This window comes from Lemur catta, chromosome 20, assembly GCF_020740605.2.
Source record: "Lemur catta isolate mLemCat1 chromosome 20, mLemCat1.pri, whole genome shotgun sequence".
Classification (NCBI taxonomy): Eukaryota; Metazoa; Chordata; class Mammalia; order Primates; family Lemuridae; genus Lemur; species Lemur catta.
The window spans coordinates 6,223,383-6,241,077 of NC_059147.1; the positions used below are offsets into that span (position 1 = coordinate 6,223,383).

A 17,695-nucleotide genomic window follows, 5' to 3' on the forward strand; every position below is an offset into this window, starting at 1 on the left:
TAAAGGTGTGAATTTTTTTTGATGAGTTATATGATGTAAGCAGAATTCACTTGGTTCTAAATATTTATTTTTTGTTTTATAGCATATTGTTTGCAGACAGTGACCGAAGATAACCCAGAGCTACTGAAATGTTTCAGTGCTGAAGCATTGCATGTGCTGGAATCAGCAATGCTCTCTCCTGTCAAGTCCCTGGAATACCGTCTGTTGAAAACATTGGTGGCAGGTAACATTTAGCCCTGTGAGATTGTGTACCTTTTTTTTTTTTTTTTTTTGAGACAGAGTCTCGCTGTGTTGCCCGCGCTAGAGTGAGTGCTGTGGCGTCAGCCTAGCTCACAGCAACCTCAAACTCCTGGGCTTAACCAATCCTACTGCCTCAGCCTCCCGAGTAGCTGGGACTACAGGCATGTGCCACCATGCCCGGCTAATTTTTTCTATATATATTTTAGTTGGCCAGCTAATTTGTTTCTATTTTTTTAGTAGAGACGCGGTCTCGCTCTTGCTCAGGCTGGTCTCGAACTCCTGACCTCTAGTGATCCACCCGCCTCGGCCTCCCAGAGTGCTAGGATTACAGGCGTGAGCTGCCGCGCCCGGCCGAGATTGTGTACCTTTTTAGTAACTTGGAATGGATAGTGGGTGGTGCCAAAGTTGAGTCATTCTTTGGTTTCACCACATCAGGGCCTTTTGTGCTTATGTCTGTTAAAATTTTAATATTTAAGTGGAGACCCTCAATTCAAACAGTTGTCCATAGTTGTGAAGCCTTATAGAATAAATTGTTGTTTAATTTAACAAACTACTCTTATCTGATAAAGAAATGCTGTTGTTAGGATCCCCTCTTATTTATGAAGCAGTGATTTTAGAAATTCGCTCTGGGGCATTCAAGACTTGACCACTTAGTTTTCAAGTTCTTTCCCACCAACCCTTTTGCAGAAAAAAGAAATGATATGGTCTGTTTAGTAGAATGTACTTTATTCAGCTTTTGTATATATGTTCCTCTTGCCCTGTGGCCTTAATTGTGGCAAATACACATAAAATTTATGATCTTAATAATTTCTACATGTGTAATTCAGTGATGTAAACTGTATTCAGATTGTTATGTAACAAATCTCCAGAACTCTTTTCATCTTGGAAAACTTAAACTATACCCTTTAAGCAAGAATTTTTCCCATTTTGCCCCTCCCACCAGCCCCTGGAAATCACCAATGATTCGGTGAATTTGACTGCTCTAGATACCTCATATAAGTGGAATCATTACAGTATTTGTCTTTTTGTAACTGGGTTATTTCACTTAGCATAATGTCCTCAAGGTGCATCCTATTGTAGCACGTGTTAGGTTTTTCTTCCTTTGTAATGCTAAATAGTATTTCATGATGTGTGTATACTACATTTTGTTTAATACATTCATCCATCGATGGACAGTTGGGTTGCTCCTACCTTTTGTCTACTGTGAGTAAAAAACCTGCTTTCAAGGCCGGGCACAGTGGCTCACGCCTGTAATTCTACCACTCTGGGAAGCTGAGGTGGGAGGATCGCTTGAGCTCAGGAGTTCAAGACCAGCCTAAGCAAGAGCAAGATCCCATCTCTACTAACAATAAAAAAATTAGCCAGGCATGGTGGTGTGCATCTGTAGTCCTGGCTACTCTGGAGGCTGAGGCAGGAGGATCACTTGAACCTAGGAATTTGAGGTTGCTGTGAGCTAGGCTGACGCCACGGCACTCTAGCCCAGTAGCCTAGACAACAAAGCTAGACTCTGTCTCAAAAAAGAAAAAAAAGAAAAAAACCGTGCTCTCTGGTTTGTACATGAGACCCTGGAATGTTAGTACATTCCATTCTACTCTTGGAATATAAGAATCTACTGAGAACAGCTTAGGTTATGATGAAAGGAAGCAAGGCAGCTCACTTTGTCATTTTGAAAGAAACTTGATCGGGTTCTCTTGGTTTGCTGATAAATGGTACATCAGAGAAAGGCATTGTGTGCCAAAAAAGGGAGATGATTGTGGAGGGTTATAACAAAAGGTGCTGGCTCTGTGCAATACCTTATGACATTTAATAAAAACAAAAGCAGTAGAGTTGAGATTTTTTGAAATTACACCTGAGTTAAAAGCACCAGTCTCATGGAAACTAAACTTAAAGATTTCACAGGCAGTTCTCAACCTTGTGTTCATTTTTTACCAGGCACAATTTGGAATCTAAAGGACATTATTCCATGCAAGAGTCAAGCAGAAATCATAAATGCCATACTAAAGATCTTATCTGAAGTTTTGGAAATGGATGCTGGTGAAACAGTTATTCGAATGAAGGAGGCTGAAACCCAAAGGTTAAAAACCCTAGCAGAGACTGAGGAAATATTAGAGAATGCTAATGGTGATGATTTGATTGAAGATGATGAAATGGAAGAAATTCCTCATAAGAGAAAAATCAGAAGGAAAACTTTTGCTTCAGATTTACTTCCAGTAAGTCAAACTGATGCTCTCAAGCATGAAATAATACAACTGTTTTCTTTCAATAGATATCCTTAGCTTTATAGAAAAATGTTATAGCAAAATAAACCATAAAGTGAATTTCCTTAAAAATCAGCCATATTTTCCCATCAACTCTCATTATAACATTAGAAATTTACTCCCAAGGGGGAAAAGAATCTCTTGTAAGATGATACTCTTACATACAGGAGAAGATTTCAAAGATGGGATAGACTTATCCGTTTGGAACACTTTAAAAGTACACAGTCATCTTCCTAACTTTTGTGTCTCCCCACTTCTGTTATGTACTGTGTGCCAGACTGTCTTCAAACTAAAGGAATTTGTACTTTGCCTGAATTGTCTCTTGCATTCTTGTCTCTTTTATTTTAGTGTTTAGCCTTATCAAGGTGGCAAGCCAAACCATTTCTCTGCCACTGAGCAGAAGAGGTTGGGTGATTGTGCGTTAAATGTTTTGTAGTTTTTGCAGATTGGGCAGTTGTGGTCTACTTGTGCTGGTGGTGTGATGTGGGGGTGAGGTGGGAAATCTTGGGTACAGGAATCGTTTTGGCTGAGACAAGTTAGCAGAGATGGAGCCATACTTTGGGAAAACGTTTCCCCTAAGGATTAGAGCAAATAAATAGGAAGACAGGACAGTGAGTTAAGCTTTATTTGTTCAGGTGCACGTTTACTGTGCTTCTCGGGGTTATAGGCCTATGCTAAGAACAGTCATAGGGCTGCGCACAGATTTCTAAGGGAGTAGTTTCTGTAGACGAGGTACACATGGCTCAGCCCTGATGGGAGAGGAAAGGAGGAGGCTGTCAGAAGACTTTCTGGGCAGAATACCTCAGCTGTCTCAAAGGATGAGATAAGAAAATGCAGGTTAGTGTTGTTCAGAGAGATCACTCAGGCAGCGGATGGAGGGAGAATGTAAGGGCCTGGCAGCAGGGAGACCAGTCAGGAAGCTGCTGAAAGAAGACGTTAAGTCTGAACTGGGAGAATGCGATTCATGTCCTCTCTGCTTTCTTGCATTCGTGAAGTCTTGGTTGCTGTTGTGAAAGGTATTCAGTCATTGATTTGGTTCTCAGCTATTTGTGAAGTCTTGGGAAGCATAAATTGACAGAGTTTTAAAGAAATCATCATCCTCCTCCGCCCCCATATGAAGAACGCATGAGTGCAAACCATCATGGTAAATGATGGGGCAAATACAGAAATGAGGAGGCCATCTTGTCCTTAAGTTGCTGGCAAATCTTTTTATTTTTTTTTTTAAATTATGAGACAGGATCTCGCTATGTTGCCCAGGCTGGACTCAAACTTCTGTACTTAGGCAATCCTCCCACCTCAGCCTCCCAAATAGGTGGGGCTACAGGGCGTGTGCCTCCTCACCCAGCTTTACAAATCTTGAAGTGGCTTAAAAGTCATAGCACCCCCTTTTGGTGTTCAGGGCATATATTTGAACCCCAGATTCACTCGTCCTCTCACTTATGCCTCTGACTTGGTTTAAGTAGAATTTAAAATCAGTGAAGCAAGATGGACGAAAGCATGGCTGTGCACCTTGTCCTCCAGGAGTGTTTGTAAAGAGCCCTGTGGCCAGAGCTGGTGGCTCTCACCTGTACTCCTGGTGCTTTGGGAGGCTGGGGTGGGAGGATCACTTTGGGCCAGGAGTTTGAGACTAGGCAACATACGAAGATCCTGTCTCTACAAAAAAATTTCTTTCTTTCTTTTTTTTTTTTTTTAAGGCAGAGTCTCACTCTGTTGCCTGGGCTAGAGTGCCATGGCGTCAGCCTAGCTCACAGCAACCTCAAACTCCTGGGCTCAAGTGATCCTCCTGCCTCAGCCTCCCGAGTAGCTATAGGCATGCACCACTATGCCCGGCTAACTTTTTCTATATTTTTAGTTGTCCAGCTAATTTCTTTCTATTTTTAGTAGAGACGGGGTCTCGCTCTTGCTCAGGCTGGTCTCAAACTCCTGACCTCCAGCGATCCTCCTGCCTCAGCCTTCCAGAGTGCTAGGATTACAGGCGTGAGCCACCTCGCCCGGCCTACAAAAAATTTTTAAAAATTAACCAGGTGTAAGTGGCACATGCTTGTAGTCGCAGCTACTGGGGAGGCCAAGGTGGGAGGATCCCTTGAGCCCAGGAATTGGAGGTTGCAGTGAGCTGATTTCATCACTGCACTCCAGCATAGGTGACAAAGCAAGACCCTGTCTATAAGAAAACAGAGAGAGAACCCTAGCAACATCATCTCTTCATCTGGAATGTGCTTGGTTTCATATCCGTATGTGGAAAACTGGGGGTGTAATCAATCAATGCTAATGGGGTCTTTTTCAACTGTGGCCACTGACTGTACTGGTCAGGTTTGTTTGTCCTGACTGATCCAGGTATACCATGTTGAAGGGTCTGAAATCCCTTGCTGGGAATGGGAGAGAAGTAATACTTAAAAATGGAATTTTGATGCTTATAAAATGCAATGTTTTCTCATAGTAAAATCTTGCTTTCTAAAGTCTTCTTAACATCACTGACTGGACTGGGTGCTTAACATGCTGGTCAGCCAGCCAGCCAGTGTTTCAGTGACAGTGGGGTGCTAGGCATCGTGGTCATGTGTGCCAGGAATACAGATTATAGTCAGCTGTGGTCTTTCTTACTGCCTGGTGGCTTTTGCAGGAGCCATTCAGAATACCCCTTAATTGCATCATTTAATTTAAGAAGGTATAACCATAAATATGTAAAAAAAAAAAAAAAAAAAAGAGCAGTTCAACCCAAGGTTTTTTTTTTCCCCAACACATGAAAAAGTAGGGTACCCCACCCCCACTGCCGTCCAGCTTCCACAGTTAACCAATTTTCAAATCATGGTCTGTTTTATTTCATCCATTTGCCCACTCACTCTCCCTTTTCTCTGCTGATCATTTTGAAGCAAATATCAGATGTCATAACATTTCATCTAGATTCATTCTTTATGTCAGCTTGATAACAAGCAGGGAAATGTTTGAGCAGGTGTTACATAAAGAAGTAGACCTTAATTTCAGAGTTCATGGTAAGCCAGAACATGGATGTGGTTAAAAATATATGAAGATACATTTTAAGTGGGTGAGAACTCAGCAACAACATTTCTTATTTAGGCTTGAGTCTACGCTAATAAATCTTAGTTTATTTTTTTATTTTTATTTTTTTTTTTTGAGACAGTCTTGCTCTGTTGCCCGGGCTAGAGTGAGTGCCGTGGCGTCAGCCTAGCTCACAGCAACCTCAAACTCCTGGGCTTAAGCAATCCTACTGCCTCAGCCTCCCGAGTAGCTGGGACTACAGGCATGTTCCACCATGCCCGGCTAATTTTTTCTATATATATTTTTAGTTGGCCAGATAATTTCTTTCTATTTTTAGTAGAGATGGGGTCTCACTCTTGCTCAGGCTGGTCTTGAACTCCTGACCTCAAACGATCCACCCGCCTTGGCCTTCCAGAGTGCTAGGATTACAGGCGTGAGCCACCGCACCTGGCCTAAATCTTAGTTTAGTTGAATTATCACACACAAAGCAAATAGAAATGATTTTTATATTCTTGCTGGCAATAAATGGAATACAAATTTAGGGATCCTTGAGCCACAGTTATTAAATTAGCAGTTTGATTTTTTTTTTTTTTTTAAGAACATGGTTCAAAGTTGCAGTTAAATTGTTGCACAAAGTTGTTGGTGGTGAGATTGTAAGTGTGAACATTCTGGAAAGGAAAATGGGAGTATGTCACAGGATATATAAATGTGTTTTTAACTTTTGACCCAGTACATTGGGGACATAAGATACCCAAGTAATCTGAAAGATTCCATGCTAGTGAAATGCTTTGTAAATTATAGTGCATCCATTTAATGGAATATTATGTAGCCATTAAAAAGACAGTAAGAAAACTGTCAAAATCTGGAAACATTCAACCAATAAAATATACATTATTTTTAGCTCATGCCCTATTTTGGAATATCAGTGTGGCTTTTTTACTTTTCATAGACAATGTGAGAGTTAAGGACATGTAAATTTATACTACCCTTTTTAGGAAATGTTGATTGATAAAGTTAATACTATGTATTTTCAGAAAAAAAAGTCCCCTCCTTTCTTAATTCTCAAAGAAGTGCATTATTGTAGTCTTTTTTTTTTTTTTTTTTTGAGAGACAGTCTCACTCTGTTGGCCAGGCTAGAGTGCCGTGGCATCAGCCTAGTTCACAGCAACCTCAAACTCCTGGGCTCAAGCAATCCTACTGCCTCAGCCTCCCGAGTAGCTGGGACTACAGGCATGCGCCACCATGCCCGGCTGATTTTTTCTATATATTTTTAGTTGTCCAGCTAATTTCTTTCTATTATTTTTTTTTTTTAGTAGAGACGGGGTCTCACTCATGCTCAGGCTGGTCTCGAACTCCTGAGCTCAAACGATCCGCCTGCTTCAGCCTCCCAGAGTGCTAGGATTACAGGCGTGAGCCACTGCGCCTGGCTACTGTAGTCTTTAAAGAAAGCCAGAAAGCAATTCTGTCTGTTCCCTAGCAAGCTCTGTTGGTCATGTAAGGGCTTGTTAGCAGTGTTTGTCAATGTAGCCATTCTAAGAAAGCCTCTGAGCATCTAAAAGCAGGTTCATTGTATGTAAGTGCCTTGTTTCTGAAATGAACTCATTTTAATCTTAGTGTGCTCAGCTCCTCCTCAACACATTTGGTTAAGTTTCAGGGTGAATTCAGTTCGGAATTCCTGAATGTTTATCTGTTCTCCCCAGCTTGCTAAGCAATACTTAGAGAATAAGTTTAGAGAGATGGAACCCCAGTTAACGATGGTGTGTGCTACGCTGTGCCAGGAGGAATGATAGTGCTGGTTTGTACTTCTAGCACCTTAGGACTTTCTTCCACCTACCCCTCCCCCATGTGCTGTATTCCAAGTGCAGAAATCTTCTAGTAGGCATTAACTAAGGGAATTCACACCAAAGTATTTTCCCAAATATTGAGAATTGGTTGTTTGCTTTTTTTTTTTTTAAGCCCACTGACAAGGAACTGAGAGAGACCATAGCATTGCTGACAGCGCAGCAGACTGCTCTGGAAATTATTGTCAACATGTGCTGCAGTGAAGGTTTGTTACCAGTTTACATCTAGACGTTTATCCGCTGGGCTAAGAGGGGCTCCCGTGAAGATTTTCCTAAACATTCTGGGTCTGTGTGGTTTACACTCTTCCCAGATCCCTCCGATGATGAATGGGAAGAGCTTTCTAGCAGTGATGAGAGCGATATGTTTATGGAGAATTCCCTCAGTGAGTGCGGTGGGCAGCTGCTCTCGCCCCTCTGCCTCTCCCATGAGATTCACACTGCTCTCACCAGCTACCTCATCCCAAAGAAGGTAATCTGTTTTCTTTCTAGGCTTATCGTGGAGCACGGGAAAGGCTTAAGCAAGCTATTCATTCTGTGTGCAAAAAAGAATTAAGCTCACACTTCCAGGTTGTAGATAATGGTAAGATCTGAGACACAAAACCAAACTCTATTAATAACAGTACTGGAAATAGGCTAAAAGGTTATTCTATCCTTATCAATCCTAACCATTTCGCTTAGAAGTATCGCATTTTGGAATTTTGTAAAGGAATCTTATAAAATGACTACTCTATAACCTTTGCTGTACTGCCTTTTTTAAATCTAGATTTTTGAGAAAACTGCCTTTCCAAACAGCATTGCAGTTGACCTGTGTTCTAGAAACCCCACTTGGAAAACTTTGATTAGAAAGTAAGTACTTTCATATTTTCAAAAGCATTTGTCTTTATGTTATTATATGAAATCATGGACCATTAAATAGAAGATGCCGACTCCCCCTAAGACCTAGTTTCGCTCTTGGGTATATACTCTAGAAAAATATGTTCACATGTGCCCTGGGATACACATGAGGATGCCCATAGCAATGTAGTTCATATTGCCCAACCTGGAAACAACCTTGATGTTTATCAGAGTTAGAATGGGTACAGAGGTTCTGAAATAATCATGCAGTAGAATGCATATAGTAGTGAAAAGATCTGAACTAGAACCATTCACAGCATGGAAGAAACTTACATTGAACCAAAAGAGCAAGACACAAAAGAATATGCACACTGTGATTCAGTTTTTACAAAATTCAGAAACAGGCAACACTGAACTATTTTGTTTAGGGATGCCTATATAGGTGTTAAACCTATTTACAAAAAAAAAAAAAAAAAGAAAGACAGGAAATGTTTACTGTGGAAGTCTGGATAGTGGTTACCTCTACAGGTCAGGGAAGTGGGACATTTTAAGGAAGAGATAACATGAGCTGTAGGGAGCCCGCAATGTCTATTTCTTATCCCAGATGTGTGTATATTTGCTTCATCGACTTAAACTCTATATCTGTGTTGTAGACTTTACCATATATTGGCCATATTTATTAAAAATAATTTCAAAGATGCTACCTTGTGTAGAAATTTTTCAAAAACAGATTCCTGATGACTCATGAATGAGTTGTGCATCAGAGGCCTTGAATGCTCAAGCAGTTTGATTTGGCAGATTAACAGTTCACCCTGCGCTTCTTAGCTAACTGCCGTAGACCCCTTGTATTTACAGATATCCCCAGTCAGAACCCGAAGCTTAGGTTAAAAGTTAATACTGAATTCTGATGGGTGGCTTTGAGATAGACAGCATTATCTCACTTCCTTTCCAGAATGAACACTGTGCAATGTAGAGCCCTCGTGTGTCTCCAGAGTCTTGTGTCTCTCCTGGATGTGGACCACCTGGGAGGAGCCCCAGCCCTTCAGACACTTGCACAGCATCTGTCACAGATGCTTTTTTCTCAACCAGGTAAATGTGTAGGCCTTATTGTGAAAGACTGCTCGGATGGAGCAGAATTTTGAAGGGGCAGGAACTTGGATTTTCTAGTTATACATTGTTTGTCATCCAACCTGCAGAAACCTTTCCCAGACACTGACAGTCACGTATTTATAGCTGCCCAGGGGTATAGAGCCAAGACAAGGTATGCAAGCAGGTCTGTGGGTTATAATTTTCTTTTTTTATTAAAATTATTTGCATCCAGTTATGTCAGGCCAATTAAGGTTGAATCATAAATATTATAAAGGCTTCATTAAGGTATTTGGGTAATTCTCTATTTTTTACTTTTATTCTTAATTATGAAAATTTAAATTTGATTGAGGAATACATATAGTACAAAATTCAGAAGTTTTAGACACTGTAAAGTAGAAATCCTCCCTCCTTTGTCCCATACCATCCAGTTCCTTTCCCAGAGTCAAGTCACTGTTGCACCAGTTTCTGGTATATTCTTCCAGAGAGATTCTCTGAATATGAGAGAGAGTGCACCACTTGTACGGCAAATGGTAGAATACTATCCACACAATTCTGCACCTTGCTTTTGTCTCATACCTATCTTTGTTCAAATACCTTTGCATGGTAGGAGCTGAGTCTCTAGATACAGGTTTCCGATAAGGATTAATTTTATGTGTACACAAAAGCCTAGAGAGATACTAGAGTTAACTATTTTTAAATGACCTAGCTGTACAGAGTTTGATGCATGTTCTTCTCACACATTTTCATAGTTCATTACAGTAGACGCTGATTTAACTTCACGATGTTAAACTAGAGGAGCTCAAACTAAACAAAAAAGATGGAGACAGAGAGAGGAAAAAGTAGTATTTATATATATATTAAAGGAAGTTTCCACATTTCGCTATCCAGCATGCGTTCCTGGAATGGGGATAACATGGGAGATGTGAATTTGTTGCTCTCTCAGCTCCGTAGGCTCAGAGTGTCTTTGGGAATTTTTGAGGGTAAACTTGAAGATACTTGCTTTCTTTACTGAATTTATTTATTTATTTATTTTTAAGACAGAGTCTCACTCTGTTGCCCGGGCTAGAGTGAGTGCCGTGGCATCAGCCTAGCTCACAGCAACCTCAAACTCCTGGGTTCAAGCGATCCTCCTGCCTCAGCCTCCAGAGTAGCTGGGACTACAGACATGCGCTACTATGCCCGACTGATTTTTTCTGTATATATTTTTAGTTGTCCATATAATTTCTTTCTATTTTTAGTAGAGACAGGGTCTCGCTCTTGCTCAGGCTGGTCTCGAACTCCTGAGCTCAAACGATCCACCTGCCTCGGCCTCCCAGAGTGCTAGGATTACAGGCGTGAGCCACCACACCTGGCCCGTTTTTTTTTTTTTCCTTACAGAAGTGGTAGGTATTCTTTTTAATGGTAGCATTTTAAAATAAGGGGAGAGAGAATAAATTACATTGTACTACCTACTAAATGCCATAGCTTTGTGAGGCCCTTAACATATGTACATTAGCTCCTTTAATCCTCTGACATAGGCGTTGTGATCTTCATTGCATAAATGAGAAAACTGATTCAAAGCTATAAACCATGACGTGTGAGATGTTCAGCTCTAGTAAATGTTGGCATCTGGGTTTGAATTCAACTTCAATCCAAAGCTTATACCCTTTCCACTACCATGTGCTGGCCAGTATTTTATAAAATATTTGATACAAGGTAGATTTCTGTTATCCAGTGACCTGAAATACAGGTGGAAGTTAGATTTTGAGAAACCTTTAAAGTGGCCCTCCAAAGGGTGTGAGGGGATTGCAAATGTGTGCCTTGTGTGACTGATACCCACAGACTTCTGGCCCCCAAATAAACCATAGGGCTGCGCTTTGGGGCTTATATCACATCCAGAAGTTCCCTTATTTGTTCAATGAGAAGGCTAGATGAAGTGATTTCTGAAGTTTCACTGAGCTCCAGCATTCTGATCTTAAGAAAGAAATAAAACACAGATATAATATAAATTCCTTCCTTGAACTTCCTTCCTTCCTACATTCCTTATCTCCTTCCTCCCTCCCTCCTTTCCTTCTTCGCTTCCTTTCCCCATTTCATTCCCCTCCCTTTCCTTTCCCTTCCCCCTTTCCCTTCCTTTCTCCTTCCCTTTCCTTCCCTTCCCCTCCCCCTTTCCCTTTCCTTCTTCTCTTCCCTTCCCCATTTCATTCTCCTCCCTTCCCTTCCCCTCCCCTCCCCTGCCCTCCCTTCCCCTCCCTACCTTGCCTTCCCTTCCCTTCCCCTCCTTTCCCTTTCCCCTTTCCATTCGCTTCCCCCTTTCCCTTCCTTTCCTCCTCCCCCTTCCCTTCCCCCTTTCCCTTTCCCATTTCTCTTCCCTTCCCCCTTTCCCTTTCCCCTTTTTCTTCCCTTCCCCCTTTCTTTTTCCCCTTTTTCTTCCCTTTCCCCTTTCCCTTCCCTTCCTTTCCCTTCCCTTGACTTCCCCCTTATCCTTCCCTCCTTCCCTTCCCTTCCCTTCCCTTCCCTTTTCTTCCCTTCCCCCTTTTCCTTCCCTTTTCTTCCCTTTCCTTCCCTTCTCCCTTCCCTTCCTCTTTACTGAATTTAAAATCTAACCACCAAGGCCAAGTGTGGTAGCTCATACCTGTAATCCCAGCACTTTGGGAGGCTGAGGTATAAGGATGATTTGAGCCTGGGAATTTGAGACCAGTCTGGGCAATATAGCAAGACCTCATCTCTACAAAAATTAAAAAAAAAAAAAGGAATCTAACCACCAAATAAAGTGACTACATTGTGTGACATTCAGTGTATTCTTCAAATATTTCATTCTAAGCAGTTTAACATTTCTCCTTCTCAGACACAAGATTAAGTCCAAGAACTGAATTCTTAAAAGATCAAAATATGGTTGCTTTGATTAAATATAAATTTCTGTATAAACATTCATTCAAGAGTTGGTTCCCAGTACTTTTTTTTTTTTTTTTGAGACAGAGTCTCACTCTGTTGGCCAGGCTAGAGTGCCATGGCATCAGCCTAGCTCACAGCAACCTCAAACTCCCGGGCTCAAGCAATCCTCCTGCCTCAGCCTCCCGAGTAGCTGGGACTACAGGCATGCACCACCATGCCCAGCTAATTTTTTCTATTTTTAGTAGAAATGGGATCTTGCTCTTGCTCATGCTGATCTTGGCCTCCCAGGGTGTTAGGATTACAGGTGTGAGCCACCATGCCTGGCCAGTCCCCAGTTCTTTAGACGTTTGTTTTGTATCATCCTATCAAGTTTCTAAGAAGTGCTATGTGTTTACAAGTTCTAGATTAATTTTTTAAAAATTAAGTAACTAAATGTTCAGAAACCCATATATAGTTAGTGAGCTGTCTCTGCTGCCCTTTCAACATTAGTCAGTTAACAAGTGTAGTTTTCAGGCGATGTCCGGCTATTTGTGTATTCGTTGGTCGGAGTGGTCACATGAAAGCCATGCCCAGCCATACCCAAGACAGGATATGGACATTCCAAGCCAGGACTGGATGAGCACCGGAGTATGTGAGCAAGCCGGATTATGACTATCGCTCTGTATTTCTCCCCCAGCATTCCTATAAACCTGAAAGAGATCCAGATGGTGTGAGGCAGGACATGCTTTCCCTGACTGTTGCTGGCATTCTGGCTCCCGTCGGCCCAGCAAGATGTCCTATGGGGTGGAGAGTGGGAAGCTGCTGTTGCTCGGGCCTGCTTCCATCCACCCATTCCCAAGGGCTGAGGCAGGGAGCAGGGCCACGTGGGAGTCCCCAGCCAGGGCCCCAGGTGAGCAGGACCTACCCAAGTCTCTTACTGCTTCCAGGCCTAGCTTAACCTTGAGATAACCCTGTTAGCCCGAGCACCACAAGCTGCTGTCTCTTGTCTCTGGTCATTTCTCAGTGACAGTCTGATCACAGTACCACAGGCCCCATCCCCAACCAGCACCAACAGTTTATTTCACTTGAAATAAATGCACATATTCTGTGCCTCTGCTCTACAGAAAGCACTTGGGTCTGTTTCTCCCCATTTCACTGGCTATTTGTGATCACCGAAGCGCCCACATTCCCTACCTGCAAAGGTCACCGGAAAACCTTACCAAGCTGGAAAGTTTCTGGATTGTAGGAAAATATAAATAAGCACTTCGATTTTAAACAAATTCTAGTTTCATGGCTATTCTTTTTTTTTCCCCCCTAAGCCTTCCAGAGAAGAGATCATGGCTATTCTTGACATAATCTTTTTTTCAAAAAAAAAAAAAAGGTTTAGAAATGTGACTTGGCATTAGGTTAAGAACAGTTTTATTTATCGTGCTGTTATTTTTATAAAAATCCTACTACAGTTTACTGTCACAGCAGTATTTTTGAAAATCTATCCATCCAATGACATGAGCTGTGTTATTTCCAGGGATTTGTCATCTGAATTGGCCTTGCATGTGTGATGGGTCTGAGTTGCCAAGAATAGGAAGTTGTTGCTGGGGGAAGGTTGCCATTAAAATGCCTCCAGACTGTCCACATTGCTCAGGGTCCGTTCTTATACCTGTCAACACTGGCATTCAGAAAAATGGAGGCAAGAAGTGGCTTGAAAAGTATTTATTTATTTTAGAATAACAGTAAATTTTCTTATCAGAATGAAATTTGATAAAGAATAATTGCTTATATTTAGAGAGGATATCCTAACGTCCTTCTAAACATTTGGGATTTATTAAATAATGTAATCCTGTGGGTTCTATATGGATACTGTGAACCATTATTGGGTAATTCGGTGGGGAGGATGGGGCTAAATTTCTTTACATTTTTGTGGTTGCAATGTTGGAGAGTTCAATGTATGAGGATCATATAGCTCTATCTAATTCTAATTTTAATGCTAAAATACAGTTCTGGGTATAGTAGTTATAAAATTTGTGGTACTCTTTACATACCTACATTATGTTTGTAGATAACATCAGGGATAAAAGGAGAAAAATTTAATAGAATCTGGTCTTTGCATTCAACACAACAACATCTTTGTCTCCTTCATTAAAAGCTGTTGATTTTCAGATCATCAAGAAATTTTTAGCAATGTTGTGTTTTCACATTGGGTCAAACTATCATTTTGCTCCATTATATGAGTTCTAAAATCATTTAGGATTCCCTGCTTTCCCAGATTTGGGGAATCAGAAAGCTCTTTTTCTGTTACAGTTAGAATGGCAGTATCCCATTCTGGGATATGTTTTCTGTTCCATGTCGGAATCTTGAAACTCTGTCTGAGCAGTTCAGCTAGGTGTAATTTGCTGCATGATTACCTGTGGGTTGATTATTTACCTACATTTAGACATGCTACAAATTCTTGGATACTGTACAAAGTTGTAGAGGGGAAAAACATTTTGAGTCACCTCTTTTATGTGCATGCAGTTCATGAATTTGTAGGGCCACATTTGGATCTTTATTTTTTTTTTCCCAAGCACCAAGTTTGGATACACTTGGATCTTTAATCAAATATACATTTCAAAACCAATATAATAACCTTTTGAAGTTTAATAGTAACAACTTCACACCAATTTTTGAGTGCCTGTTAGTGCTAGGTTTTATGAGATCAGCATTATTACTTTATCTTTCTGATGAGGAAGCTGAGATTTAAATAGGTTAAGGAACTTCTTCAAAGTCATTCATTCTTTTAGCATGTGTTTATTGAACATTTACTCTGTGTCAAACACTTTTCTAGGTCCTGTGGTAACAGGCATGAACAAGATAGAGGGGGTCACCATGTTCATGCTCTTGCATGCTAGCATAGATGTTTTGTTTTTTTGAGATGAGGTTTTGCTATGTTGCCCAGACTGGTCTCAGATTCCTGGGCTCAAGCGATTCTTTTGCCTCAGCCTCCTGAGTAGCTGGGATTACAGGCATGCGCCACTGTGCCTGGCTGGTATATATAAACGTGTTATATGATTTTGGCTATGAAGAAAAGCATAAAAGCAGAATGGTATGAGGTGCTGCACTGGGCAAGTTAGTGTGGAAAGGCCTCTCTGAGAAGGGGTAACATTTGAGCTGAGACCAAAATGAAGTAAGGAGGGGTCACCTAATGTAAGTGACAGGATTCCATCCCAGGTCTGTCTGGTCATAAAGCTATCCTATTATCTGTTCTGTGGTAATTGCAGGAAATCTCTTACTTTGGTACATAACATGTTATCTGAAAATGGGAGAGCCAAAAGTAAAATAAGCCTTGATTAAAATTTGTGCAGAAACTGCCTCTCTCTCACCCAGGCAACATAGAGACCAGAACTGCTATTGGGTCCCAGGCACCATAGGACAGGAAGCCAAGGTATAATAAGCATTTATTATTTCCCACAATTTCTTTTCTTTCTTTTTTTGTTTTCGTTTTTTTGTTTTTGAGACAGCGTCTTGCTCTGTTACCCTGGGTGGAGTGCAGTGGTGTCATCATAGCTCACTGCAACCTCAAACTCCTGGGCTCAAGCAATCTTCCTGCCTCAGCCTCCCGAGTAGCTGGGACTATGGGTGTGTACCACAACGCCCGGCTCATCTTTCTATTTTTAGTAGAAATAGGGTCTCACTTTTGCTCAGGCTGGTCTTGAACTCCTGAGCTCAAGCAATCCTCCTGCCTTGCCTCCCAGGGTGCTAGGATTACTGGCATGAGCCTCTCACACCAGCCGTTTACAATTTCTTTAGGTCAAGAATTTAGGCAAGGCATAGTAGAAATGGCTTGTCTGTACTCCACAATGTCTAGGGCAATGGTTCTGAACTAGGGGCAGTTTTTCTCCCTGCCTCCCTCAGGGACATTTAGCAATGTCTGGAGATGTTTATGGTTGTTACAACTTGGAAGTTCCTGCTGGTGTCTAGAGGGTAGAGGTCAGGGATGCTGCTAAACTAGGCTTTCCCTTCCCATAAAAGTTAAGAAGTCAACTCAGCTGGGTGGCCTTCACCCTTGTGCATGACTGTGCTAGTGTTGTGATTTATTGCTGCTGTTCAGTTTGTTCTATGTAGGATGAAAGGACAGTAAGAAAAGAGTGGAGATGAGGAGCAGGAGTAGGAGGGGAAGGTGGGTTTGTGGAAACCATGGAGGCATCGTGCTCTGGCCCAGCCAAAGCAGCAGTTCTTGGGTTGGCAGTGGGCTTGAGTTGGCAAGGAGGCAGTCCGATTTAACAGATGACTCTACCATAGGTCTGCCCAGCACCATGATGGAGATCTATGAAAGACTGAATTCAGTCTACAAAAGCTAGCTAAGGTTTACCATGTGCTAAAGTGTGAGTCAAATAAAAACCCAATGTTTGGAGGTCAAGGATTGTCCGTAGAACACACCTTTATTGTCAGGCAGAATGAGTGACCTCTTGTGACCTGGGCTTCCTCATAACATAATAGCTGGGTTCCAAGGGCAGAGGTTCCCAGGACAACCTTGGTCACTTTCAGACGTGGGTATATAATATACAAGAAGCTGTTAACTAAATGTTTTGGGTTAAATGTCAAGTGTTTTTATTAATAATAGCATATATTAACATTTAACATGGTTTTGTTTTGATTCTATTTTCTTTTTCTACAAAATAGCCTATCTTGGAGAAAGACAAATTTTATATTTCATCTTTGTATTTTAGATTTTGCTAAACATGCTGACTTTCTAGAAGCCATAAGTAGTGCCTTGAGGGCCCTTTTGCAAACAATGGCCTCCAGGAACATTTCTCAGGTAAGATCTTTAAAAATTGTTATGTGAAACTTGCAAAGTTTCCATATTATGGAGGCAAAATTCATTATTTATTTTTTTAAAAAAATACATGTTTCTATTACAAGGGTAATATGTGATCTTTGTAAAATGAAAAAGGTAGGCCGGGTGTGGTGGCCCATGCCTGTGATCCCCGCACTATGAGAAGCCGAGGTGAGAGGATTGCTTGAGACCAGGAGTTCAAGACCAGCCTGGGCAATGAAATGAGACCCTGTTTCTAAAATAAATAAATAAATACATTAGTCAAGTGTGGTGCCACACACCTGTATTCCCAGGTACTCGAGAGGGAGAGGCAGGAGGAGCACTGGAGCCCAGCAATTTGAGGTTACTGTGAGCTATAATTGTGTCACTGCACTCCAGCCTGGATGACAGAGCAACGTGCTGCCTCTTAAAAAAGAAAAGAAAACAAAAGTGCTTAAAATAAAGAGTAAAATCTTTTTCTTCTCCCCACCATCAGCAACACACACAGGTGCTTTTTTATCAATATAACTTCTTATTTTATATATATGTTGTAAGTATTTTCTCCAAATGTCATTGGTCTTTTTTTAAACACTTTATTATAAAAATTTTCAAGCATGCCCTCCCTGACCCTCCACAGTGGTCAACCACACCTCTCTGATAGGTGCTTTACCACTTTTATTTGTACTTTTCATAAGGAAATTTTCAAGCATTCCTAAAAGCAGAGATAATTCTGTGAACTCCCACATGTCATCCTGAGCCTTCACAGGTGATCAGCATCCCACCATTCTCCTGCATTG

The 17,695-nt window shown here is 41.3% G+C and overlaps 1 protein-coding gene across 2 annotated transcripts in view; it reads left to right on the plus strand.

The window, feature by feature from the left end:
* The window catches only part of HEATR3 (HEAT repeat containing 3), a 36,580-nt gene that overhangs the window by 8,455 nt on the left and 10,430 nt on the right, over positions 1-17,695 (plus strand). For both annotated transcript variants that reach the window (XM_045533147.1, XM_045533148.1), the window contains 7 exons: positions 83-223; positions 2,173-2,450; positions 7,449-7,539; positions 7,645-7,802; positions 8,097-8,179; positions 9,120-9,256; positions 16,813-16,901. In XM_045533147.1, the coding sequence (XP_045389103.1) occupies positions 83-223; positions 2,173-2,450; positions 7,449-7,539; positions 7,645-7,802; positions 8,097-8,179; positions 9,120-9,256; positions 16,813-16,901 (977 nt within the window). The remainder of the gene's footprint in view (positions 1-82; positions 224-2,172; positions 2,451-7,448; positions 7,540-7,644; positions 7,803-8,096; positions 8,180-9,119; positions 9,257-16,812; positions 16,902-17,695) is intronic.